The following is a 27,638-nucleotide window of genomic DNA, read 5'->3' on the forward strand; positions in this document are numbered from 1 at the left end:
CGTAGCCTGCCTCTTTGTTCTGGTGTACCTCTGTGACAGAAAGCTGATGCTAATCTGTATTCTATGGGAGGTTTCTTGCAGCAGGTTGCATAACTGCCCTTGACTTAGAAATACTTTCATCATGCAGTTCCTATATGGTTTACTTGCTTGTAATCTACCATGCCCACTTGCATTCAGATTTACTTAATGTGAACTAAAATTCTGAGTATCTTAGAATATTTTGGACCGTGGTATAAACTGAAAGTCTCACTTTTTTAAACTGTATCATTAAAGAAATGACATGGTGTGTGGTAATAATGTCAACTTATTTTTTTTTTAAATTTTTTTTTTTTTCAACGTTCATTTATTTTTGGGACAGAGAGAGACAGAGCATGAACGGGGGAGGGGCAGAGAGAGAGGGAGACACAGAATCAGAAACAGGCTCTGAACCATCAGCCCAGAGCCTGACGCGGGGCTCGAACTCACGGAGTGCGAGATCGTGACCTGGCTGAAGTCGGACGCTTAACCGACTGCGCCACCCAGGCGCCCCAATAATGTCAACTTATGATGTTGCTTAGTGCACTTAGTTTTTCACATTGTGACTTTATGAATCCTGGTAGTCCTGCTCAAAGGTTTAAAAACTCAGGCCCTGGGGCGCCTGGGTGGCGCAGTCGGTTAAGCGTCCGACTTCAGCCAGGTCACGATCTTGCGGTCCGTGAGTTCGAGCCCCGCGTCAGGCTCTGGGCTGATGGCTCGGAGCCTGGAGCCTGTTTCCAATTCTGTGTCTCCCTCTCTCTCTGCCCCTCCCCCGTTCATGCTCTGTCTCTCTGTCCCAAAAATAAATAAAAAACGTTGAAAAAAAAAATTAAAAAAAAAAAAAAAAACTCAGGCCCTAAGAAGTTAAGTGATATGTCTGGGGGTCACACAGCTTCTAATAAAAGGGTAAAAAAAGGGTAAAGTTGGGTTTTTTATAGGAGAGATGGGTAGTTAAACCTAGTCCTCTGTCTTCCACTTAATAATTATATAACCTTGAGCACTTGTTTAACCTCTCTGGTCCTTTGTTCCTCTTCTGTAAAATGTCAAACATATTTGGAAGGAGCCATTTGACAAGCTTCCTTTTTTTAGTTGTTGTATCTGTTAGAAAAAAATGTAGGCGTCACTGATACTGCTGCATGTGATCTTGGACATGAATCTTTTCCTCATTTAACACTGGTTGCGTATGTTTGAATTAGAACCTTTTTTATCAGGAGTCATCACAGTTTTAAATCCTCTTATATAATTTCATTTAAAAAAAAAAGACATATGTCTTGTTCGTGGCTCTAGTTCCGTTCCAGGGTTAATTTATATCTAAATAGCTTTTGAAATGAAGCTTTTTGGGCGCCTGGCTGGCTCAGTCAGTAGAGCATGTGACTCTTGATCTTAGGGTTGTGAGTTCGAACCCCGTGTAGGGTGTAGAGTTTAAAAAAAAAAAATAGAGAGAGATGTGGGGCGCCTGGGTGGCTCAGTCGGTTAAGCATCCAACTTCAGCTCAGGTTATGATCTCACAGTTCATGAGTTCAAGCCCCGCATTGGGCACTGCGCTAACAGTGCAGAACCTGCTTGGGATTCTTTCTCCTGTCTGTGCCCCTACCCTGCTTGCATGCTCTCTCTCTCAAAATAAATTTTAAAAAAAATATTAAAAAAAAAAAGATAAAACTTTCAGAACTTAAAAGTTTGTCCTATATAACAAGCAAAAATCTTGTGAGGCAAAAATAAGTTATTTTAATTTTTTTTTTTTTAATGTTTATTTTTGAGAGACAGTGCTAGTGAGGGAGAGGCAGAGAGAGGAGACACAGAATCCGAAGCAGGCTCCAGGCTCCGAGCTGTCAGCACAGAGCCCGATTCAGGGCTTGAACCCATGAACCGTGAGATCATGACCTGAACCGAAGTTGGATGCTTAACCAACTGAGCCACCCAGGCGCCCCTAAAAAAAAGTTACTTTAAAATAAGCATGAACTGATTTTGTTACTGAATCTGAGTTGAGATTCTCTGAAAAGATACCTTAAAGCACTATGTGGCTCTTTTTAAACTTGAGTTTAGTAGTTTTAAATTATTGTAAATGGTTTGATTATATATTTAAAATTTTTTTAATGTTTATTATTTTTGAGAGAGAGACAGAGTGAAAGCAGGGGAGGGGCAGAGAGAGGGGGAGACACAGAGAATCTGGAGCAGGCTCTAGGCTCTGAGTTGTTAACACAGAGCCTAGTGCAGGGCTTGAACTCACGAACCGAGAGATCATGCCCTGAGCTGAAGTCAGACACTTAACTGGCTGAGCCACCTAGGCACCCCGTTTTCTTCTTCCTGTCTCTCCTCTCTCCCTCCTTCCTTCCTTCCTTCCTTCCTTCCTTCCTTCCTTCCTTCCTTCCTCTTCCTTTTTTAATGTTTTATTTGTTTTGAGAGAGCACGCATAAGGGGAGGGGTGGGGGTGGGGGGCACGGGAGAAAATCACAAGCAGGCTCCAAGTTGTTAGTGCAGAGCCTGACTATAGGGCTTGATCCCACAAATGGCAAGATCATGACCTGAGCTGAAATCAAGTCAGACAACCAACTGAGCTACCCGGCCGCCCCTGGTCATGTTCTTAATTGTTCATATTTCAGAGGCATTTTGGCACCATAAAGTATAGTTGAAGTAGCACTTTGTGTTTTTGTTCTGTGCTTTATGAGAAGGTGTTATAGTTTCAATTTGCATGAAAACACAAGTCTACATCTGAGTCTTCCAAACCGGGCTTCTAAATCATGATTGAAAAGCAAACCGAGGGGGGCTGGGGGAACCTGATCTTTAAGAAACTAGCTCATGTCACTGTAAAATTAAGAATCCTTTCCTAAGCATGCTTCTGTCTGTGTTCCCTTGGTGATGTCAGTTCTGCAGGCTCCTTACTGTGCACATGGAGTTATGCAGCTTCATAGAAAATGAGCTATTGCCACAATAAAAATAAGTGGGAAGGAGGAGAGAAGTGATTTGTCTTATTTTACTCAGGGAATGTTTATGCAGCTCTGAAATGTGAGTTTATTCTTCCCAGGCTTTTACTATTAGCTCCCAGGCATGACTACCTAATATTACTTTCTCAGCCAGCCATTTGAAATTGGGAATTCGGAGTCCTCTGAAGACTACTGCTGTGTTTTTGGAATTGAATGACCTGGAGTCCTCATAACTTAGATTTCATGTGGGTTGTCTTCTGTGTCTTTGGTGCCCCTGTTGTTTATTTATTCAGCACCTCTGTGATACTGTTTTTCAGACTCTTGGATGGATGGGGGAGGCAATCCTAAATAGCATCTAGTTGGAATAAGGAAAAATCTGATGCTGAGGTTCAGTTCATAAGTTTCATTAAAATTGTTTTCTTCCATGAGAAATGCTTTTTGTCTTAGCAGAGATTATTTTTTTCTGGCACATTTTAAACACTTGACACTTTTTTTTCTGTAGATGTTCATTCTGGACAAGGTTGAGGGGGATACTTGTTCCCTTAATGAGTTTACCATAACTGGGTCAACATATGCACCTATTGGAGAAGTGTGAGTAAACCCACCTTATCATTTAAAGGATCCGTTGTAGCAGTTTGGTACTTGTATAGATTTAAGAGAAAACAGGTTATAAGTCAGTGACTTTTTTCATTTTTATTTAGCTCTGCTTTAGAGCCTAATTTTTCAGCTGGTTTGTTCTGTATTGATACCTGTGGTGGAAGAATTTCATTAATTAAGAACTTCTGGTCTTTACTGGTTGATTCCTAATATCAAAGACACATTCTGTTGTCTCCAGCATCAGATTTCTAAGAACCATCACTCAAATTCTTTTCAATACTTGCCAGGCTGTTGCCCACAAAATTATATTACAAATTAAATAAAAATCAATAGAGATGACCACATTATGCTCTAAAAGTGTTTTTCTTCTTTTGATAGGCATAAAGATGATAAACCAGTGAAATGTCATCAATATGATGGTCTTGTGGAATTGGCAACAATTTGTGCTCTTTGTAATGATTCTGCATTGGATTACAACGAGGTAAGGCTCCTCATAAATGAAAAAGTAGACCTGGCTCAAAGGTGGGGTGGGTGGAATGAAAATCCAGCCTTCCTTCCTCTGGAAAGTAACAGTTTTCTGATTTTATTTCCTCTTTCCATTTTATCCGAGTCAGCATGACCTAGTCAAAGAAAGCTGAGAGCCTTTCATATATCCTCTGAGTGTTGCAGTCACTTTTAAACTAAGAGGATGTATGCGATGTTTCCTTTGGCTTGTAGTGTGGCTACCAAAAGTGAAGAAAACTTAGGAGAGGAAATGTTTTCCTGAAAGTAGAGGGTATTAATCTTGTTTTTTAAGATGGGTAGTATTATATCCTTGAGGATGAGCTGAGGCTTAGAGGGCTGTTTTGATGATGATGATGATGATGATGATAAAATAATATAAAATTTAAACAGTAGACCTTTTTTTCCTCCCTTTTTACTTACAGATTAACCCACTGGTTTCTAAAAGACAAGCCAGTCTCCATCAGAACCTGAATGTGAACTCTGTAGAATGATAAATAATGACATGCAATTTCACATACTATGAAAGTTGTTTGAATTAATACTATGACTATTGGCTTCTCATAGTTAAAGGAAATAAAAAATATAGTTATTAGAATAAGATAAAATGTGCTTTGAGTGTATTTTTGTCTGCCTCATTTGCTCCAGAGTAGGATAAAAACAGCCCCGACAATAATGGTGCAACGAAAGACAAGCTCTCCTCTGATGGGAAGTCTTTATTGATGAAAAACTTATTCACTGCTTTTTCACTTTATGCTTTTAACCAATACAGGCGAAGGGCGTGTATGAAAAAGTTGGGGAAGCTACAGAGACTGCTCTCACTTGCCTAGTAGAGAAGATGAATGTATTTGATACCGAATTGAAGGGTCTTTCTAAAATAGAAAGAGCAAATGCCTGCAACTCGGTCAGTATTGAAGCGTGGGGTGTTGTGTGCACTGTCTTTCGTTCCCCGCCCTCTTGGACAACTAGGTAGATTCATACCTTTCTCCTCAAACTGGCGGCATCTCCTTCTCTCATTTGCTCTCTGGTACAATGATCTGGCTACCTGTCTGACCAAGAAAATAGAAACAATCACTAGATAATTTCCATACGCAGCTGTCTGCACCTGTAAGCTCTACCTCCTCTCCCGTGGCACTGCGAGCAATCTGTCATCCTTGCTCCTGTCAGAACCCCCTGCCCTTTGTACCATGAGTCCCGACTTCTCTCTCCTGCACTATCCATTTTCCATCTCTGGTAGATCCTCATCGGCACAGGACAGAGTAGTATGTTTTTTATCTTAAAACTTTCTTTTTTTTTTTGTTTCCCCCTTTAGCACTCTGCTTCTTTTCTTTTCTAGTAAAATTTCTCAAAGTAGCTGTTTTAATGTATTCTCTTGTTTCACTTTTCTGATTTTCTCCAGTGCACTCCAGTCAAGTTCTTTTTTTTTTTTTTTTTTTTTTTTAAGTTTATTTTGTGAGAGAGAGAGTGCATGTGCAATCTGAGGAGGGGAGAGAGGGAGAGAGTATCCCAAGCAGGCTATACAATGCCAAAGCAGAGCCCGATGCAGGGCTTAAACTCACGAACCGTGAGATCGTGACCTGAGCCGAAGTCAGACACTTGACTGAGCCACCCAGATGCCCCTCCGGTCAAGTTTTTTAAGCATTTTGGTGAGCACACCAGTGTCAGGCTGTGAAAGGGTCCATCCAGTCCAGTCTGGCATTCACAGACAGGGAAACTGAGGCCTGCAGTGATGAGCATAGTTTCACAGAGTGAGGCAGAACTGGACTCCTTCTCTAGCACCCTCTCTTTGCATCATTTTATCTCCTTTATATTATCAAGAAAACAAAGCTCACACCAGAATTAAGGCCCTCCCCGCTGTGACATGATCCACACTCCACCATTAGCAATCTCATAGTCACAAGGGTCCTGGGCAGCTCCTGTGGCATCCATAAAATGGGAGATGTCCTGGTCTCCATTTTAGAGCCCTCACTCTCACACTGGCAGTGAGCTGGGGTGGGATAAAGGGGGCAGAGGGGCATCCTTGCAAAACCACATTGTCTGACAGCTCTATTAGTTGGTTTGACTAAGTCCCTCAGAGGCAACCTTCACAGAGACTGAGGGTTAGAACTGTTTGATTCTAGACCTGTAACCACTCGATAAAGGGAAACAAGTAGTATGGAGCTTACAAGCAGTGTATTAACTGTCATTTTGACGGGACATAAGGGCAAGGCTGTCTGTTCTCTTGTCTGCAGACTAAGCCATTTCTTGATCCGTGGCTGCCTCGTTTTTTTGTCAGCAGCTGAGCGAGGAGATCAGTAATGACTGTCATGGGGGCTCCTTCACCGAAAATTCCAGATCTGAACTCATGCCAGTCTCCGGCCCCTAGAAAGCAGGAACCTGTTGTAGTTCAGAGAGGAAGTGGGCAGAACCCAGCTTTTTAAGGCCTAATGGACTATCCTGATGCTGTTAGAAATGGCTGTATTCTTCTCTCCACCCAGGATGTATCTGGTGCCTAGATCTACACCTAAGAATCACTACTCATTCCTTCAGTCTTTGTAGAGCATTTGGTGAAAATGCTTAATGGAAACTAAACACGTAAATACATACAAGTCAAATAATGCAGAATTCAGTGATGGTCTTTTTCTGCTTGAGGCAGCTCTGGCTGAGAGGATGACCATAGTCCACCCAGCCTGGCAGAGAACCCACAGATGTCTGTCCACTCATCACTGCCCACATTGGATGCCGAGGTTCTTGAGGATTTCTGCAATTACTAGCTTTGTATCTGAGTGGGGGATGGGGGAGGATCAGTGTAATTCACATAATTGAATAGAGACAGAAAACCATAAGATCATTTAAGTAGATACAGAAAGGGCATCTGGTAAAATTTGTGTTCATGATAAAAACTCCACAAACCTGGGCACCTAGGTGGCTCAGTCGGTTAAGCTTCCAACTCTTGATTTCAGCTCAGGTCATGATCTTAGTTTGTGAGATAGAGCGTGGAGCCTGCTTGTGGTGGTTCTCTCCCCATCCCTTGCTGACTTGCTCACTCTCTCAAAATAAACTACAAAAACAAAACAAAAACAATTCAGCAAACCTGTCTTCAAGTTGAAGGTATATTTACACAGAGTCTGTACTAATGTCATACTTAGTAGCGACAAAAAATTTTCTGCTCTCAATGTTTCTATTCAGTATTGTCCCAGCAGCCCCAGTCAACACAATAAGACAAGAAAAAGAAATCAACGGTATAAAAATTAGAAAGGCTAGTGTAGGTCACCTGGGTGGGTCAATGGGTTAAGCATCCGACTTTGGCTCAGGTCATGATCTCACAGTTCGTGGGTTCGAGCCCTGCGTCAGGCTCTCTGCTGACAGCTAAGCCCGGAACCTGCTTCAAATTCTGTGTCTCCCTCTTTCTCTGCCCCTCCCCTACTCATGCTCTCTCTCAAAAATAAACATTAAAAAAATTTTTTTACTGTTAAAAAGGTACAGTGTATGTTGTAGATAACATGGTTGTGTACACAACGCAACAGTGTCTGAATCCAAAGAGTCATTTTCAGTCCTCATTTACCTGAGCTGTTGGTCTCTCCCTCCGTGAAACATTCCTTCACTTGTTCTCCTCCCTCCCATCCCTCTGCCAACTCCTTGGCTGGATCTTACACATATGACTGGGGGTGGGGAGGCCCCAGAGCCCAGTCCTCAACCTTTTCTGTCTTCAGTTACTTCCATGAGCTCTTCTGGTCAGTGTGCTGGCGTCTAATGTGCAGGCTCCCTAAAGCTATTTAGAATAAAGAGAACAATGGCTTTTCAGGTGCTTAGTAGCCACATAGGACAGCTACATGAACAGCTCCCATAGAACATTTCCATCACAGTAGACACTTCTGTGGGGCAGCAGTGCTGTGGACCAACCATTCCTGCCCATGGTTGCCATCATTTCTCTTAGATTATTTGTACTAAATGGTGCTCCTTGTCCCCCTTCAACTGCGAGAGCCTGAAACCCTCCATCATCTTCCCATTTTCACTTGCTATAAAAGCCAATTGCCTTAAAGTGACTTTCAAAGTCCTACAACCTGCTTCTGTCCTCCCACACCTACTCCCCCCCCACTCCCTGCCCACCGGCCATTACACTTCTCTCTCTTTCTTGCGACTCTTCCAGCTATATGGCCCGGAGGCTCCTTGAACATGCCAGGTCATGCCAGCCTGCGTTTCGGCACTCTCAGCTCACACATCCTTCACATTTTTACTCAAACTCTGCCTTCTTCTGACTACTTTATGTAAAATTGCAACCTATACATACACAAATTTTCTATCTCCCTTCCTTGCCTTATCTAAACATTTTTTCCTCCATAGCATTTACTATATGTGCATTTACCTTCTAGTGTGTCTTTCCCAAATGAGAGGGCAAGTTTAAACTTCATGAGGGTGAGAACTTGTTCGCTGTCCATGGCTAAACCCCAACACCTGTCACAGAATAGGCGCTTAGTGAACATTTGTTGACCAAGTGAAAAATATTCAGAAATTGTTACCCAGTAGTATTCCATGCGTGTTCTCTTTTCAGGTCATAAAGCAGTTAATGAAAAAAGAATTTACTCTCGAGTTTTCGCGCGATAGAAAATCAATGTCAGTTTATTGTACACCAAACAAACCAAGCCGGACATCGATGAGCAAAATGTTTGTGAAGGCAAGTACAGCAGATTGCAGTTGAGATGTTCTTTCCAGGATTAGGATCCTGGGTGAGCCCAGTAAGTACAGTTCCTGATCTAAATCTGTAACATTTCCAGGGCGCTCCCGAAGGTGTCATTGACAGGTGCACCCACATTCGGGTTGGAAGTACCAAAGTCCCTATGACCCCTGGAGTCAAACAGAAGGTCATGTCTGTCATCAGGGAATGGGGTAGTGGCAGCGACACACTGCGGTGCCTGGCTCTGGCCACTCATGACAACCCACTGAGAAGAGAAGAAATGAACCTTGAGGACTCTGCCAACTTTATCAAATATGAGGTTAGCTAACAAAATGCTCCTTCCCCCACACCCTGCACACTCATTGTGTTCAAACAGCGCTCCTTCAGTAAAAGGTCAAATGAGTCTTGCTTTTGCCAAGAAAGAGGTGTGGTTATTTGTTTTTCTGCAGGCCAAATGCCCCACCATTCTAATTCAGCGTGCTGCTTCCAGCATGCCTAGTTAACAGTTTAATACAGGTCTGTTGCTTTCGAGGTAGGAAAGTCCAGACTTGAGCCAAAGAAACTTGTAAAAATGATTTTGCAACTCTTAAGTAAATTAAGATGTTTTAAAAATAGGGAATTTTTTTTAAACATTCGTTAGTTACTGAAGGTCAAAATATCCAAGTTGAGAGATTTCTTCTACTCCTCTGCTCATAGTAGAGCTCTTTAATTCTGGGTGTGTGACTTCCTGAAGCACTGCTCGAGAGGAATTAGGAAGAACTGGTCCTCTGGGCCATAAGAGTGGCCAGTATCAAAATGCTCTTACTCCTTAGTATGTTTTTTTCTTCCTTTCAGGATATTATCCTGAAAGTTAAAGGATGATTTGGTTCAAGAAGGTAGTGATGTTTTTTATTCCTTTCTGGTTCATTGGAAGAAATACTATTCCTCATTGGATTTATATCTGTATGAATGTTAATCTTAGATAAGAGTCACAGCTACAGAATTTACCATAGGAAAATGGGAGAGGCCTTTGCTTTTTATGTATAACTGGTCCTTGTTTTACATTAGGGGAGAAACTAGAACTTCCTGTTTTAACGTAAGATGATTCTTTTGCTGTAGACTAATCTGACTTTCGTTGGCTGTGTGGGCATGCTGGACCCTCCAAGAATTGAAGTGGCCTCTTCTGTGAAGCTTTGCCGGCAAGCAGGCATCCGGGTGATCATGATCACAGGGGACAACAAAGGCACTGCTGTGGCCATCTGTCGCCGCATTGGCATCTTTGGGCAGGACGAGGATGTGACGTCAAAGGCTTTTACGGGTCGGGAGTTTGATGAGCTCAGTCCTTCAGCCCAGAGAGATGCCTGCTTGAATGCCCGCTGTTTTGCTCGAGTTGAGCCTTCCCACAAGTCAAAAATTGTAGAGTTTCTTCAGTCTTTTGATGAGATTACAGCTATGGTGAGTACCTTTGGACTCATGCTACACAGATACAGCAAGTTGTAATTTTGACTGTTAAATTTTTAGTAACAGCTCCCAAATTCGGAATATCTTGATTTTTGTCATGATCAGAGCTGTTTCTCTAGGGTTCTGTTAACCAGTAGTTGGCATGCTATGTACTGTTACCTTCAGGGAAGATTCTAGACTAGTTTACGATGTTGAAGTATGCCTTCTGAATCAGTCACAGGGAAATATGTGGTGATATCTAGTCTTTGTCTTGGTTAAAGTATACATGTTATCTCAAGTTTTCTAAAAATTGATTCAGGACTGAACTCCTCTGTTTTCTATTCCCAATCTTTGGATAACCCTACCTGAAATTAGATGTACTGTTGAAGCATTAAGAACTGCTTATTGGTGAGGCATTTCCGGGATTCTTCCCTTTGTGTGATTCTTCACCCAGACAAGTTCATGCTGTGGAGTGTTTGCTTTCTGTTGCTCGTCTGTGAAACTTTTTTAAAAGGTGTTATTTGAAAGAATATATTAACAGGTGTTCTTCCTTCTCTCAAAGGGAACCACTTTTCTGAATTGAATGTTGGGTGTTCAGTAAAAGTTTGAAAAAAAATGGGAGTGATAGCTTTGTATCTGTTGACGATATTTAGTATTTTTCTGATCTTTGTAAATGGCATGTTCTAGTTTCCTAGAATAGTGCACCTATTGTACTTGAGATTTGTCTGTGTAATACATGTGCTTCATCTTTACTGCCACGTGGGTGGTTTTGTGTTTTGTTTGGTAAAAAAATAATACAGAAGAATTTGAAGTCCCCTTTGTGCCACTTCCCTCCGAAGTCTCTTCGGGAAGCTCATTCACCGGTTGTACGTTTCCCAGGTGAAGTGCATTTTGTGACACCAATTTGTAAAACTGAAAATTCTCTAACTGTGCCCGGAAGCCCAAGGCTCCATTCATTGCCCTTGCTTCAGGACAGTGAAGCCTTTGTTGGGGTGCGTGTGTGAGGTGATGGCAGGTGTGCAGAAACCAGTTCTCGCTTTCCCTTTCAGACCGGGGATGGCGTGAATGATGCTCCCGCCCTGAAGAAATCGGAGATTGGCATTGCCATGGGCTCTGGCACGGCAGTGGCTAAAACTGCCTCTGAGATGGTCCTGGCCGACGACAACTTCTCCACCATTGTGGCTGCTGTCGAGGAGGGGCGGGCGATTTACAACAATATGAAGCAGTTTATCCGCTACCTCATCTCTTCGAATGTGGGGGAAGTTGTCTGGTGGGTCCCTGCGAAAGAGCACTTGTAGTCTTTTTTCTAAAATTGGCTTGGGATGACCAGTTTTCCAGATTTGTTCATGTGGCAGCAGCTTTGGTCTTTGTGCAGGAGTCGGGAGGGAGGAGTGAGAGGAAGGAAGGTAGAGGTTCATTTGGCTCACGGGAGAGCTGTCTTTGGCTGTCTTGGGCGGTGAAGGATGCCCTAGAACATAGAAATGAGTTTAACTATGGCCTTCTAACATTTTACTTTAACTCAAAATTAGGTATACTGAGTGTTTGATGATGGCCAAAAAAAGTTAGTTCAAGCAGTCATTGTTACTATCCATTGATTTTGGGAGGAGGAGAGGGTACTAATGCTATTTAAATAGTGGCCAAAAATAATTTGGGGTCTTTCTCTTTCTTTGGGTGGAAACAGTATTTTCCTGACCGCAGCCCTTGGATTTCCTGAGGCTTTAATTCCTGTCCAGCTGCTCTGGGTCAATCTGGTGACAGACGGCCTGCCTGCCACCGCACTGGGGTTTAACCCACCTGATCTGGACATCATGAATAAACCACCCCGGAACCCGAAGGAACCACTGATCAGCGGATGGCTCTTTTTCCGTTACCTAGCTATTGGCTGTGAGTACAGTTTTTTATATTCTTGATTTAAAAAAAAATTTTTTTTTAATGTTACTTATTTTTGAAAGAGCATGAGCAGGGGAGGGGCCAAGAGAGAGCGAGACACAGAATCCCAAGCAGGCTCCAGGCTCTCAGCTGCCAGCACAGAGGCCCGACGTGGGGCTTGAACTCACAAGCTATGAGATCATGACCTGAGCTGAAGTCGGATGCTTAACTGAGAGCCACACAGGCGCCCCTATGTTGTTGATGTTTAAACGTAATCTTCATAAGCCAAAGTTTTGTAAATTCATCCCTTAACACACATTTTTTTCTTCTATCCCCATATTAGGGTAGCAAAAAATGGAGTTCAGTAAACTGTACGTCCAGTTTACAGGAAAGTTAGTCCCTTGTTTTAGCATCCTTATCCCTTGAGACTTTGTGAATGAGATTTTCAGATTTAATCTAAGGGCAAAGGGATATAGGGGTGAGTCAGGGTCAGGCCTTACATCCCCAAGCTATGAAACTAAGCCCTGCTTCCCCTGAGTAGAGAAGGGTGATGTGCATTGATCTGCAGAGGTTGGTAAACACACAGGAGCCTCGACCACAGGTCATGTTCCTCTACATACATCGTTTCTGTAGACTTCATGCTCTTGGCCCAGCTGCTGATTCTTGTCCCCCAATTTTAGAAAAGTGAGGCCTACAGAGTTTAAATAACTTCCCTGGGGTTCCATAGGAAGGTGTTTTGGTTTTGTTTTAATCAGTTCACATGATTTAAAATTCAAAAAGGACACTGGCATAGCGTGAGAAGGTTCTCAGCGAGTCAGTTGCCCTCCAGCATTGGGTTTTTCATGTGCCCTCCCAGAAAGAAGTCTAGCAAACAGATCTATTTCATGTATTGATTTTCATAAGTGTTGGCGTGCTGTAAACACCTGTGTGCTGAACCCTGTCTCCGTGTACCTTTTCCTGTTTGCTGGGAGTTGCCACATCGGTGTGTGTAGAGCTGCCTTGTCCCCATGCACCAGCTCTCTCATTCCTGCCCATAGCTGCCAGGTTAGGGGATGCACCTGTGTCGTGGTGGTGGCTGCTGCTGCGTCGGCACCATCTTCACAGTGTCCAGTCCCTTGTTCTCCACTACCCCGTTGCTTTGTAGTAAACTTGTTGAGTTCAGAACTGATAGGTTGGGAGGGAGGGTGGTCCCAGAATCAGCTCTGGGTTTTTGGCATGTTGCCTGTGTTCTGCACTAACTGCTCTGACAGCATTTCCATGTAAAGGTTCTGCAAGGCCTTTGATAGAGCAAATAAGCGTACACCTGGGAGCATCAGTTTCCCTAAAAGTCCTGGGTGCTGTGATCTGAGCCAACACAGCAAGGGCTTACATAGAGTATGTGTGTACCTGCTGCCAGTTAGAGAAGGCATGGCTGTCGTCGAGGTCCCTGCCAGTTGCAGTATTTCCTTTTTCTCATAAACTCTGGAGGAAAAGTTGCCTGGTTTTTCTGTACCAGACACCCCTCTCCTTGCAGAGACCCACCGTCAGCTGCTTGGGCTGATGTGAGTGAGCAGTTGCTAGTGGCAGCAAAGCTCTCCAGTGCCATCGACAAACCAGGTCTCATCTCAGCAGGGGATTGGCCTGTGAGGCAGAGCCCGCAGTATAAGCTGTGGGCTGCAAACCCTGCCTGTGTCTGTTACCAGGTTACGTTGGCGCTGCTACTGTGGGTGCTGCCGCGTGGTGGTTTATTGCTGCCGACGGGGGTCCAAGGGTGTCCTTCTACCAACTGGTACGTATCCACCTTTCTTTCCTGTACCTTAGAGGCAAAGCATAAGATTGCCCTTGAGTTTTTGTGGTTTTGGTGCCTACCAAATCATCTTAATGCGTAAATAATAAACAGTTGCATTTAAGATTATTCTGAAGGACCAGGGCTTCTCTGGTGGATGGACTGAGATCTCCTGAGGGTCTGTGTTCTGAGATTTACTGTGTCACTGGGGCATGGACCTTGGAAATGGACTTGGCTGATCAGGAACTTGAATGGGTGTTTGTTGCAGAGCCACTTCCTACAGTGTAAAGATGACAACCCGGACTTTGAAGGAGTGGATTGTGCAATCTTTGAGTCCCCGTACCCGATGACAATGGCGCTGTCTGTTCTAGTAACCATAGAGATGTGTAACGCCCTCAACAGGTCAGTGAGTCCTCCACAGGCTGGGGCGAGAGCTCCCCCAGCCAGGGCCTAGGGGAACTGTGTGTCCTGCTTGATGGAGGATCTCAGGAAAGCTCCTCCCTCCCAGAAAGAAAAGAGAACAAGCAGCACCGGTTTTAAAAGCTTAAGTCGTCATCACCTCCAGGAAGTAGTGGGAGTGTTTAACCACACGTTCTTTATGAGACAGCAGAGGCCAAAAATAGGGACTTCAGAGCCCCTATACGCCAGTGCCCACAGGGAAGGTGCTCTTGCTCTTTAGCAGTGAGATAAATGGTATCATCCAATTAAGCCCATGACAAAAATGGAAATCCCAAAATAGCATTAAGCATCAAGGGCAATTGAGAGCATCTTGGAGTCCACTGAAATCATCTGTGCCGAATGAAGCCTAGATTTAAAATTGGAAGTTTGTCCTACATTTGAGCATTCTTCGTTAATTTTGCCACAGTAGAAACTTCACTCAAAAGAATTGGGTCAGTGGGCAATGCCAAGTTAGCCACTATCCTATTAAAGCATAGCTCCGAATGGTCTTTGTCACTTGTAACAAAGGTGTTTGCCTTTTGGACAGGCATGTGTCATGTCCCTCTCCTTGTTCTGCAGCTTGTCTGAAAACCAGTCTCTGCTGAGGATGCCCCCTTGGGAGAACATCTGGCTCGTGGGCTCCATCTGCCTGTCCATGTCGCTCCATTTCCTCATCCTCTACGTGGAACCTTTGCCAGTAAGCGGTGGTGGGACCAGGACCGAGCTGGGGCCTAACTGCCTGTCCTGCAAGTTTGGGAACTTGACAAAGCTTCTTTGTATTTCAGCTTATTTTCCAGATCACACCGCTGAACTTGACCCAGTGGCTGATGGTGCTGAAAATCTCCTTGCCTGTGATTCTAATGGATGAGACACTCAAGTTTGTGGCCCGCAACTACCTGGAACCTGGTAAAGAGTGTGTGCAGCCTGCCACCAAATCCTGCTCGTTCTCGGCATGCACCGATGGGATTTCCTGGCCGTTTGTGCTGCTCATAATGCCCCTGGTGATCTGGGTCTATAGCACAGACACTAACTTTAGTGATATGTTCTGGTCTTGACTGACAGTTTTACATAAAGAAGATGTTTAACTTAATCAATTAATTTTTTTATTGTTTAAAGCAACTGTCTATTTCTGCTGAATTTTCACATGAACATACTGGCTGGTGAAGGAGATTTCATACTCTAGATTTTGTTTTGCTTTTTCTGACTCCAGTGGGGCAAGATTTTCCTTTTTTATACACATAATTAAAGTGTCCATTGACATGTACAGAGAACTAACACTATTTTATGCAAATATTTTTTTGTAGATGAAAAAGCATGTACAGTGTTCTGTTTAATACTCATCCTTGTATAAAAAAAATAGTTGAGCCAGCAGACATTGTCAGCAAATTAATTGGCAGCAGATTTTAGGAAATGAATGTGTGTGTTTTTTTTTCTAAAACTAAATAGCATGTATTGTGTCTTCTGCATGATCATCTGGATTTAATCTGAGATCACAGTCTAATTTTTATTCATAAGCCAATTTTTCTGCACTGAGCAGAGTACTGCTACCTCAGTCAGTATTTTTTGGTTTGCCACTCCCCTCACCCCCTGTGGCCCCCATTCACTTCCACCCCCACCCCCCACACTCCCAGCCCCGCTCGGCTGCTTCTCCTGTAGGGTTTTGATGGTTCTGTTTACATCAGTCTTAACAAGAGGTATGCCTGTTCTCGCTTGTGCAGAAAACATTGTTCCAGATACAATCGACTGGGTTCATGTCCCCCCACGTAGTTTTTAAGGTTATTTATTTAAATGTCTAATGTATTTTATTGTAACAGACATTGTTTTGCCAACATTGCCTATTTCAGTGGCACTTCACAATCTAGTTTAAAAGGAAAATAAAACATTTTAAATGGACAGAAAAATAACTGTCTTGTTTTTAACTTTTAAGTGGCTTAGCTTGAACTATCTAACAGCCGTGTCCAATTTTCTCTTAAGTTCTTAGCTCAGAACTTTAGCTTTACTGTGCTCTAGGGGAAGAAAGATCCTGTTCTGCTGCATAGGTAGTTGTAGGAGTTCATGTATATGTACCAGTTGTCATCTGTGATACTTTTTATGCAAGTTTCTGCTGGCCTGTTGTAGCCTGGTGTAGAGAACATAAGGGCGCGTGCGTGTGTGTGTGTGTGTGTGTTTTTGTAAAATCTGTAAATAGCACATGACCAAATGAACATATTGTATAGAACTATTTTTATTTGAATGTGGCACTAACCAACACCATGTTACTATGATAAATGTTTGCGCATGTTCGAGATCAGTCTTACCAACAGTGTGTAAGCCATTAACTGTCCTAACTATGGTGTTTTCCTCCAATGCCTTCCAACATCATCAACTAACGTGAGTATTCCCTGGAATCCAGATGCTTTAGCCTAAAGGTGACTGCCACCGAGTGAGCTAGCTGTGTGACATGAAAAAGCCCCTTGTGTCATGCACTGCTGTGCTCTGTGACAGTCTCTGAGTGCAGCAAGTGTATGATGCGTGGTACCTGTGCACACGGGGGCTGGGTTAGCTGACGCGAGGTGTGACATCTGTAGGCTCCATGCGCTGCCTTGGTCAGTGGCACAGCCGGATGTCAGGGAGAGCCTGGGGAGAGAGAAGCTCATTTTGCTTTGGTCCAACTTACAGGCTGAGAGAATGCTGCCTTTGCTAATGCCAAGATGAGGACTCTCAAAAACTTGTGGTTCTTTGGTCTTTACTAGCTGCAAGGATTCATCCAAGAACCTTGCTACCTGGTTCATTAAAAAGCAAAAATCTAGTGAAAGCAAATAGTTGAACCAGTCAGTTCGTGTATCCAATAGGTTGGTCTCAAGTAGGCCACCTCTTTTCACTTTCTGGGTCCTATGCTTTGCAGCTGGGACTTGTCTTCTCTCTCTCCAGGGTACGTTAAAGCAGAGTTATTTAGGGCATGGCTCTACTAGCAACCAGCCTTGTCCGTGAGCCAGGGCGAAGGAGGCCTAAGCAGGAGCTCCCTCCCCATGAGGCCCTGAGTGTTCCTGTGAAGGCTCTGGAGGCCCAGATTTGGGACCAGCCAAAAGACGTGATGTAAAGGCTTCCAGTTTGGGGGAGAGTTGGTGGGGATCGTCAAGCGGGGCAGGGTTCTGCCAACTTGCAAGGTCCGAGGGTAAGGGGACAGAAGTCCCATCCTAACTGCATGAGGTCTCTGAGAAAGGGAGGGTGGTCGGTTTGGCAGAGCGTGTAACAGGGAAGAGGATGGGTTTTGCCAGTTTCGGCATCATGAGGCCTAAAAAGGACCAAATGCAAGGAGTGTGCCTTGGCTGCAAACCAGAACAGGATGTCTGAGCTTGTTGGGTGGTGTGCTATTCAATGGAAACCAAACTTACCCAATAGTCAGCTTTTCCTGACTTGGTTCCTCGAAGTAGTAGCCTTTACAAAAGAAGTTAAATGTTGTTGGCTGCTGTCGGAGAAATGCACAGCTCCAGATCAGCCTGGGCAGGCTGTTGCCTTGTGGTTTCTCAGCTTCAGGCCCATCCAGCCTGGAGGCAGTTTCAGCACCCGCTTCCCTCAGCCCAGGCAGCTAGGAGCATCCCCTTGTGCCCTCTGCTTCAGGCTTTGCCACATCAGCGCCTCCTCAGCAGTTGTACTGTTGTGGACGCATCCAGGGCCTCGGGCCTCCCACAGTGAGGGGCAGGTGCCCAGACCAGACCCATCCTCACCCAGCACCTGCAGGAAATTCCCAGGTGGCCTCTGCTTTTGCCGCCATCAGTACCGGTGTCCTTTTCAGACCTACCAGAACTTGTTTGTGTTCTCACCGATGGGCAGGTAGGCCTTGCACGGCTTCTTGGTTAGGCCTTTGCCTAAAAGATGGCGACGTCACACATCCTCCTGGCGCTCATCTGCACAATGCAGGTGATACTTTCTATAGAGAGCTGCGTGAGCTCACAGACAAGCAGGGCGAGTGCCAGCCTCCCCGCAAGCAGCTCCTATCACATCACCCTCAGGGGCTTCAGCTCCCTGAATGTCCTTTAGGCAGCAGACCTTCTGGAATATGAGACCACAGGCATTAGCTCGGGGTCTGTAAAGCGGCTCCCCACTGCCTAGAGCCAGAGGGGTCTGCAGCGCCCATGGGCTAAGTCGGCCAAATCAGCTGTTGCCTTTTTAACATAACCACCAATTTTGTCAAAGCCACCACGGCTCGGCCAGCCACAGGAATGGGGTGGGGAGGAAGGGGAGGTAGAGGCTTCGCACTCAGCCGCACTGCTCGCCTGTGTGTCACCCTCCTTACCGTCCACACTGCTAACCGAGAACTCTTTCCCCTCTTGCCCATTGCCCTTCCGTGTCTGAAGCAAGAATGTGTCTGCCTGGTGGGGTTCTTCCATGAGCCAGGGTGGCCTTTGCTCTGTAGCCAGGCGACATGAAGGGTTTGTACCAAGCCAGTGCTTCTGGCTGCTGCCTGATGTAGGCAGCACCTCAGGGACAGTTAATCAGAAATGCTGGTCTTGAAATCTTAAAAAAATCAAACTGAACATTCCTTTTCACCATTCCTTGTCACTATTAATCTTAAATGGTTATTCTAACATTTCCTCCCCATATTTCATAAAGCTGATTTCCTCTCTCTTTCCTTTTCAGCAATACTGGAGTAACCGCTTCCTAAACCATTTTGCAGAAATATAAGGGTGTTCGGTTGCGTGCATGTGCGTTTTTAGCAACACATCTACCAGCCCTCTGCATGATTGATGTTGGGGGAAAAAGAAAAGTAGAAAAAAGTCCCCAACTCATTGTGTGTTATGTGGAGGAAACGTGTATTACCAACGGGTTTAGCTTTTAAATCAAAATAATAATTACAAATGTACAATTTAGCTTAATGAATCAGAAAGCCTCTCCAGCGAACTTTGGTTTCTTTGCTGCAAGAAGACTGAGGTTTTGAAACCTTATCTAAGAACTTAGAAGCCATCAGCCAAGTCTCCATATTTCTCTGTGCAAAATGTCATAGCTTATATAAATGTACAATATTCAATTGTAATGCATGCCTTCAGTTGTAAGTAGCTAGATTTCTCTATGGTGTCATTTAAACATGCTACTTTTTAATTGGCTCTGTACAGTTTGCTTATTTATAAATTTATTGAAAACACTGCAGGTGTTGAAAGGTTAAAACGTAGGCCTCCAGTTCATAACTTCAGTTATTTTTTTTGAGTGTGCAAACGGCTGTTTTGCACTGTATTAAATGTAACTTATTTAATGAAATCAGAAGCAGTAGACAGATGTTGGTGCAATACGGATATTGTGATGCATTTATCTTAATAAAATGCTAAACGTCAATTTATCACAACGCATGTTTGACTTTAGACTGTAAATAGAGATCAGTTGTTTATTTCTGTGCTGGTATAGCAAGCATTGCACAGACATGGTTTCAGGTAAATAAATCTATTCTACGATAAGTTCACAGTGTGGTGCTGAGTGTTCTCATGCAGGAGGGGTGGGTGATACGCACTGAGGGCCTCCAGCCTTGCACCCTGAAGAGTTTTGGCTTCCACTGGGGGAAGGTCTTAGACTTGACTTTCTGGGTAGGAGAGCCAAGTGGTAGGAGGTCTGCTTGTATGACACGAGATCTGCAAAATGGTCTCCCTTCAAGTATGGGGAAAGCCGAATGTGAATGTCTTATTGTTGGGGTTTTCAAAGATAGTTGCCAGCAGCTTGGAGGATGTACCAATGGAGAGATGCTTCTAATACTGTTCAGATGGCAAATGTAAAATCCTACACTTCTGTGAACAGATCAACAAACGCTAGCGTTCACCCATTTGATGGTTACTTAGTGCTCCTCTACCAGGCACAGGGTTGGGGTGGGGTGTTTCTCGAATTTCCTAATTTCCCTAAGATGAGTTGTTGTTTTTTAAAGTGTTTTTTTGATAGAGAGCAAGCCGGGGAAGGGCAGAGAAAGGGAGAGAGAATGCCAAGCAGCCTCCGCACCAATGCCGCCGAGCCTGATACAGTGCCCGAACCACAAACCACGAGATCATGACGAGCCAAAACCAAGAGTCAGATGCTTAACCACCCAGGTGCCCCCCCCTCCACCCCCGCAGAGGATTCTTATGTTGTGAAAAACAAAACAAAAACAGGCAAGGATAGATGATACGATAAACCTAATAATACAAGTCCTAGCAACTACAGATATGAAGGAAACATTTGATAAAATTTTTCATTTTTTTACTTAAAAAAACAGTATCCATAATTGCTGGAAAATAAACCACAAGTACTGACACGACCAGAATTATACTCACCATCCGCTATTGCTAACTAAGCACTGTCTGGACGGTCACTGTAATCCGGCAAGAGAAGGGACAATGCCTAGGAGTGAACAGAAAGCCCCGAGAGTCTTAACTAGATCAATGGTAGTGTCTTGTTCATAGGAAAGTTTAATAACTCAGGGGGAATGAACATCTTGAGATAGATGATACATAATTCATGGGTTAGTGATAAATACTAGCACACATTTTAGTCAAACAGACTGATTCTAACAAACATGAAGGAAGAAAAAGAATAGCAAGGATGTGCACCAAACCCCTCAAACATTAAAGCTCCAGCCTTTGAATGCTCAATTTGGAAAGGTGGCATTTCAGCTTAGTAGGTTAAGGTTGGGTTATTCACTATGTCACTGGTCATCTTGAGAAACACACAGCTGTATCCCTTGTACTCAGTTGCAAATGGATCAAAAGATCTGAAAAATGAAACTATGCCCCCAAAAGAAAAATAGCTAAATGACATAAGAAAACCTGAATGGCTTATAAATATGAGAAGATGTTCAGCCCCAATGGCGAAATCACAAGGAGCTAGCATTTCATGCCTGGCAGCTGACAAGGCGGCCGTCTTTACCCTGCAGAACAAATACCCCACAGTGAACTTAGGGATGTCCTCACCATCCAGCCCAGCAGGCCCACTCCCATGCCTACCTCAGAGAATCCCTCCCGTGTGCTGCAAGAGCCACACCAGCATGTTTGTAAAAACACTGGAGACAACCTCAGTGACCAACAGCAGGAAAACCAAGAAGTGCCTCTGAGACGTGTTCACATCACTCAGCAGCAATGAAAATGAGTAAACTGGAACAGCAGATAGCGACATAAATCTCCCTGCACAGTGGAAACCAAGTGTAGTGTATACAAAGTTCAAAATACGCACTTAGGTGCTACGTATGTGGGTGTACGGTATGCCTGTTTGCATGTCTGGGGTTTCTGAAGAAAACCACACGAAGTACTCGGAGAGAACATGGAAGATGAGAAGGCTTTCCATGCGTGACAATCCCAGGAGAAAAGGGAGAAACGGACCATGTATAAAGGTAAACATGTGGACCAAGATAACACCTCTCTAGAGTTAGGAAAACAGATTTGCTGTGCCTACGACAAAGAGCAAATTCCCTTCACATGACTGGCAAAATTCAAAGGTTGACAGCTACTGGTCTCTCCCTTGCAGCTGGTATCAGGAAACCGTATTTGTGCATATGATGAGCATGTAAACTGGCTCAGTCTTTGGAGGAGGGCAACTTGACGAATGAGATTTTTAAACATCCATACATACCCTTGGATCAAGTACTCGCTTCAGTGAAATCCTGCCACGTGTTCACAGAAACAATGTAATTGTGCTGCAGGATTGTGTAGCAAGAAATTGGAAATAGCCTGGATGGCCATCAATAGGCAAAATGTTCAATAACATTAGTACCAGGGAATATTATGCAGCCTTCAAAAAACACGAGGTAGATCTGTGTGAGCAAGGGAAGATGTCCAACAGATGTCTGCCAGTGAAACGTGAAAGTACAGAACAGTTTGTGTAATACTCTGTCATTCATTTTTTTAAAAAACAGGAGGAAGTTAACGGGTTCCAGTCATAATGGTTACTGAGAATAACTGATAGTGATACAGATGGCGGATGGTGGGAACCAGTTTTCTCATGTTGGTTACAGATAAGCCAGGGGAGAGGGCTAGAATGATTCATGTGGTAATGAATTACACTTGGAGACACCAGTATAAGATCCTGTTTCACTTGATATTGATATAGATGATCCTGTATAGAAATACTTCTAGTTATGTGTATATAAGCACATGTACCTCACACCATCAACTGAGAGGGCCGGGAAGCAAGGACACTGCAGCAGCAATGAGCATACTTAGCTTCAGGTTTCTGATATCATTTCTCCAATGAAAGGAATCAGGAATCAAATCTGCTTCGAAAAAAGATGGGAGTCTAGGGCCAGGGCAGAAAATGTACAACACACACCTGGAGAACACTGTAGTGTCAGGAAGTGCAGATGGGCTTAAAAAACAACAACACGTCAATGATCAAAGACGAGGTTGTGTCAAAGGGACAGAGGAACTAACTGAAAACGTTCTGCATGGCCAAAGCTAAAACAATTTCAGCAACAAAATAAAGTAGGACTAGATTATCATCCAAAGTATAAAATAAATATCCATCAGTCTCTAGTGACATAAGCAGGAGAGACTAGAAATCTCCCATGCAGAAGAAATCCAAGTAGCTTCTGCAGAGAACTCTGCCCTTAGGGAGGCGAACCATAACTCCAGTTCCTTAAGTGTGAGCTATGCACAGTGACCGCGTTCCCTGGAGTACATACAAGTGTGGACGAGGGAGAAGTTAACCCACAGTGGAGAAACCTAACAGACACTACCTCAGCCAAGTGATGTCATTCGAGAGCATGTGCCCTGGATGTGAAGTGAGGAGAATGGCATTTTACCTGTGGTCTTCCCCCCACCCCCCACCCCCAAAAAAACACATAACCTCAGTCTAATCAAAGAGAAAACACCTGACAAATCCCAAAGACAGACTGCAAAATACCTGACCTGTACTCCTTAAAATTGCTGAGATCATCAAAAACAAGGAAAATCTGAGAAACTATCATAGCCAAGAGGAGCCTAAGGACACAGGACAACTGAATAATACAAGATCCTGGATGAGATCCTGGAACAGAAAGAGGCAAAAACTAAAATCTGAATGAACTATGGATCTCAGTTAATAGTAACGTATAAATACTGGTTCATAATATGTAAGTACTGTGACAAATATCATGTAAAACGTTAGTAACAGGGGAAACTGGGTCTGGGTCATATAAGAACCCTCCGTACCATGTGCTCAATTTTTCCATATGTCTATAAATATTCTAAAATAAATAGTTTATTTTAAAAAGCTGAGATAAATATTTTTTTACTCTTTATAGGAGCATCAAAGAACTACAAGAGAGTACAGAACTTCCGGGCCAAAATCTAAGCAGCAGCAAGGAGAATCAGAATATCCAAGGTCTCTTTTCCCCTTGTGGCATCTACCTCTCCAAATAAGCTAAGCTGTGAAAACGAGCAGGGGTTTTGAGAGCTCGCAGAGTAGAAAAGGCAAAGTCAAAATCCAGGGCCCAGCAAAAGTGAGAAGTCTCCTAGGACATTAAGCTGTGGCCCCAAAGGGCTAACACCTTAGGATAAAGGCAAACCAGATAATAAACCTGCCTTCCTTCCCCGAAACAAAGGGCTGCAGGCCCTGCCGTGGTACCAAGCAGAACCAGAAAAATACCCACCCCTAGAAGGGGGTGTAAACACTGGCTATGGAGGATCTGCAGCCTCGAGGCATGAATTTAAAGTCACAGGCAGTATCCCTGAGCCCCAGGCAGAAATAAGTGTAAATCCTCCCTAGAGGAATATGCACCTTGGTTTTATGTCTTGGAAGACCTACGCAACTATTTTACCAAGTGGCCTATAGTAAAAGCTCACCAAATACACAACAAGGTACCATGAGGGAGAAGCAGCAGGGAGAAACACACACTAGAGACTGACCCAGACTTCACATATTAGAAATATTAGAGATCAAAAAACACCCCCTGGTTTATTTTGTTTCAAAAGAATAAACCTACTCGAAAATCTGCAGGAGACAGGAAATTCTAAAGAAATGAACATATAGCAGATATGAAAATCAAATGGAATCCTAGAAATGAGAAGTACAATCACAGAAATTAAAAACTGCATGGATGGGTGTGGCATCAGAGTAGACACAGCAAAATAACAAATGAAGAGGAAGACAGATAAGAAGTTAACCAGGGGCACCTGGGTGTCTCACTCTGCTAAACATCCAACTCTCGATTTCAGGCCAGGTCATCATCTCATGGTTTGTGAGTTTGAGCCTCAAATCAGGCTCTGCATGACTGCATGCAGCCCACTTGGGATTCTCTTTCTCCCTCCCTCTCTCTCTGCCCCTCCCTAACTCACGCACACATGCAAGCCCTCTTTCACTCACTCTCTCTCTCTCTCTCCTCAAAATAAATGAATAAACTTAAAAAAATTTTAATTAAAAAAATGATTAACCAGAATGCAGCAGAGAAAAAGAAAAAAAGAAAATATAGAAGAAAGATTAAAATACCTGGAAGATAGACTGAAAAGCTGACAAAGTCAAACATACATTTCATCATAGTTTCAAATGACAAAAGTATGAGAAGGGTATTATTTGAAGAGATAATGACTGAGAATTTTCTAGAGCCAATAAAAGACAGCAGTCTACAGATGCAAGAATGCCAACAAATCCCAAACAGGATAAATAAAAAGAAATCCTGCCCCAGACATGGTATATTGAACTGCACAAAATCTAAGACAAAGAGAAAATCTTAAAAGCAGCAGAGTAAAAAAAGAGACATTACCTTTACCTTCACAGGAGGGAGTGACACCGCTGACTTCACAATATCAGTAGAGGCCAGGAAACTGTGGAAGGACAGCTTCACAGGATGAAAGAAATTACTGGCAACGCCTAGATTCTAAACCTGGAAAAAAAAACATACACTATTTAAAGAATCAAGGTAAAATAAAGAGCTTTTCAGACAAACAAGAACTGTGCTTCACCCACAGACTCTCACACTAAGGGAATTTCTAGATGGGGGCAGAGGTAATTGCCCTAAGTGACCTGCGGCCTCTGTGACGCAGGACCCACGGAGAATATACTGGCCAGCTTCAGATGCAGATACACCGGTAAGTATGTTGCTATTCCTCGGGTGAGCAAAAGACAGAGAGAGGCAACACTAACAAATCAACAGAAGGAGAAAATGAAAGAACAAATAGGACAATAGGAGCTGACAGGAAATCCCAAATATAATTCATAACTCTCTACGAATATCCTAGATGTGTTATTTCTGTCACAGCTATTGCTGAAAGAGGGATTTCAGCCTGACCCAGATGTTCCTATTTTGAAAAACAATCTGTGCCTCTAACGTGATTCCCTGAAGCACTGAAGAGACACAAACCCATCCAGAACTCTGCTAGGAACGTTGGGGAAGCTAAATTGGTCGCTTTTCCACCAAAATTAGCAGAAATCATAAAACACATTTTGTAATTTCAGAAACTACTCAAAATTACTTCATTTAGGACTAAAAATATACAAAATTTAACATTTATTACCTCTTTGGTATTTATAAATCATGACCTGTTAAGAAAGTTTTTTTCCATTAAAAATTGTTTACTTTTTAAATAAACTCTGCTGATGAACTAGCCAACTACAAAAAGGGGGGTGATATACACACAAGCTTTGGCAACTTAAGATTATTTCTAGAAAAATACACAAAAAACTATTGACTGTGGTCACTTCTACAAGAGGAAACAGGGAGAAGAAAGGCAGGCTGGGTTAATTTTACCATATGCTTTCTTGAGAATTGTGAATCTAACTTAAAAAATATATTAGAACATCTGATACTAACAATTTTATGGAAAGACAAAGCTAAAAATAGCCAAAACACAACTAAAAATAACATCAGCGGTTCTTGTTCTTCCAAATACCAATCTCTATAAAGTTATAGTAATTAAGATAGTGCAGTGTAGGTGCGGGGATACAAAAATGACTAATGGTACAGAAGGGAGGGCGCAGAGACAGGTGTGCTCCTCCAGGAACACCTGATTTGTAAAACAGCTGGCATCATAGGTTGGTGAGAAAAGTAATTTTGCAGTAACGGATGGTTATGCATGTTTAAACATGAATGAAAAAAATCAATAAAAATGGATCCCTACCTTACACCATACAGATGGGAGAATAGATTTTTGACCCTGAGATAAGGATTTCTTAAGAATTAGAAAACACAACTATAAAGAAAAAGATTGATAATATTTAACTACATTAAAATTAAGGCCCTCTGTTAATCTGGGGCACCTGGGTGGCTCAGTTGGTTGAGCGTCTGGCTCTTGGTTTTGGCTCAGGTCATGATCTCATGGTTTGTGGGTTCAAGCCCTGAGTCAGGCTTTGCACTGACAGCACGGGGCCTGCTTGAGATTCTCTCTGCCCACCCCCCCCACCTCATTCTCTCTCTCTCTCTCAAAATGAAGAAATTTATAAAAAAAAAAAAAAAAAAAAAAGATCCTCTGTTAATCCAAAGATACTATAAAAAGAAGGAAAAGGAAAGCCATAAACTGGAAGAAGGTATTTGCCACTCCTATTCTGAGTTTTAACTAGACTATATAAAGAACTTCCGTTGAGTAAAAAGAAAACTCAATAGAAAAGTGGGGGGGGTGGGTGGAATTTCATGGAAGAGGAAACACAAGTAGTTTGCAAATATATGAAATGGTCAAATTTGTCATAAAACAGAAAACTGTAAATTAAAATCACTGTATCATCTCACACCTACTCTATTGGAAAAAAATTGAGGATTGATAATACCAACTTCTGGTGAGAAAGTGGGACAAAGGACTGTGGTTATACCTGTAAATTTATTTCTTGGGATAACAGTGCGACAGTAACTGGTAAAACTGAACATGCACATATTCTGTATCCACCAATTCCACCTCTGGCTTTAGGCCTACAGAAATGTGCGCTTCTGTGCACTAAAAGACACATCCAAGAGTAAAATAGCAGCACTGTTTGAAACAAAAAATTAGGAACTGAAATGTCCATCAATGGAAGAATAAGATGGGAGTGTTACAACCATACATTACATATTAGAACATATTACTTATATTGTCTTATGTAGCAATGAAATTATATATCACACAGCAACAAAAACTGAATGAGATATCCTACAAAATGCCTGACAGTCCTCAAAATCGTCAAGGTCATCAAAAACAAGGAAAGTCTCAGAAACTTTCACAGCCCGAGAGCCTATGGACACATGGCAACTAAATGAAACATGCCATCCTGGATGGGATCCTGGAACAGAAAAAGGGCATCAGGTAAAAATTAAGAAAATTTGAATAAATTATGGACTTTTATTAACAATAATGTACCAATCCTGGTTCATTAATTATAACCAATGTACCATACCAACATAAGGAGACAATGCGCAAGGTATACGGAAACTCTGTGTACTAACCACTCAATTTTTCTGTAAATCTAAAACTTTTCTAAAAACAATGTCTATTAATTATACATTAATGAGTTATAGCAGCATTAACATGAATCAATTTTTAAAATAATGTTAAGCAGGGCGCTGGGTGGACGCTGGTTGAGCGTCCTACTC

The 27,638-nt window shown here is 42.9% G+C and overlaps 1 protein-coding gene and 1 long non-coding RNA gene across 4 annotated transcripts in view; both read left to right on the forward strand.

Moving 5' to 3' along the window:
* The window catches only part of ATP2A2 (ATPase sarcoplasmic/endoplasmic reticulum Ca2+ transporting 2), a 61,539-nt gene extending 41,931 nt beyond the window's left edge, over positions 1–19,608 (forward strand). Inside the window, exons 9-21 of one of the 3 annotated variants that reach the window (XM_047088251.1) lie at positions 3,439–3,527; positions 3,912–4,014; positions 4,807–4,938; positions 8,566–8,688; positions 8,789–9,007; positions 9,787–10,122; positions 11,157–11,377; positions 11,789–11,991; positions 13,659–13,744; positions 14,010–14,143; positions 14,759–14,876; positions 14,965–15,085; positions 18,800–19,608. In XM_047088251.1, the coding sequence (XP_046944207.1) occupies positions 3,439–3,527; positions 3,912–4,014; positions 4,807–4,938; positions 8,566–8,688; positions 8,789–9,007; positions 9,787–10,122; positions 11,157–11,377; positions 11,789–11,991; positions 13,659–13,744; positions 14,010–14,143; positions 14,759–14,876; positions 14,965–15,085; positions 18,800–18,813 (1,899 nt within the window). In that variant the 3' untranslated portion in view covers positions 18,814–19,608. Of the gene's footprint in view, positions 1–3,438; positions 3,528–3,911; positions 4,015–4,806; positions 4,939–8,565; positions 8,689–8,788; positions 9,008–9,786; positions 10,123–11,156; positions 11,378–11,788; positions 11,992–13,658; positions 13,745–14,009; positions 14,144–14,726; positions 14,877–14,964 lie in introns of those variants that run through there. The other 2 variants (XM_047088250.1, XM_047088252.1) reach the window with 2 other exon arrangements.
* Positions 19,609–21,165: 1,557 nt separating this feature from the next.
* LOC124518305 (uncharacterized) lies at positions 21,166–26,188 on the forward strand. Its single transcript, XR_006963651.1, has 2 exons — positions 21,166–23,467; positions 24,860–26,188. It is a non-coding gene; the product is annotated as an uncharacterized LOC124518305 (long non-coding RNA).
* The last annotated feature ends 1,450 nt before the right edge of the window (positions 26,189–27,638 follow it).

The sequence above is a fragment of the Lynx rufus genome, unplaced genomic scaffold (assembly GCF_022079265.1).
Source record: "Lynx rufus isolate CCGP_SWC_20201006 ecotype Redwood Valley unplaced genomic scaffold, mLynRuf1.p SCAF_24, whole genome shotgun sequence".
Classification (NCBI taxonomy): Eukaryota; Metazoa; Chordata; class Mammalia; order Carnivora; family Felidae; genus Lynx; species Lynx rufus.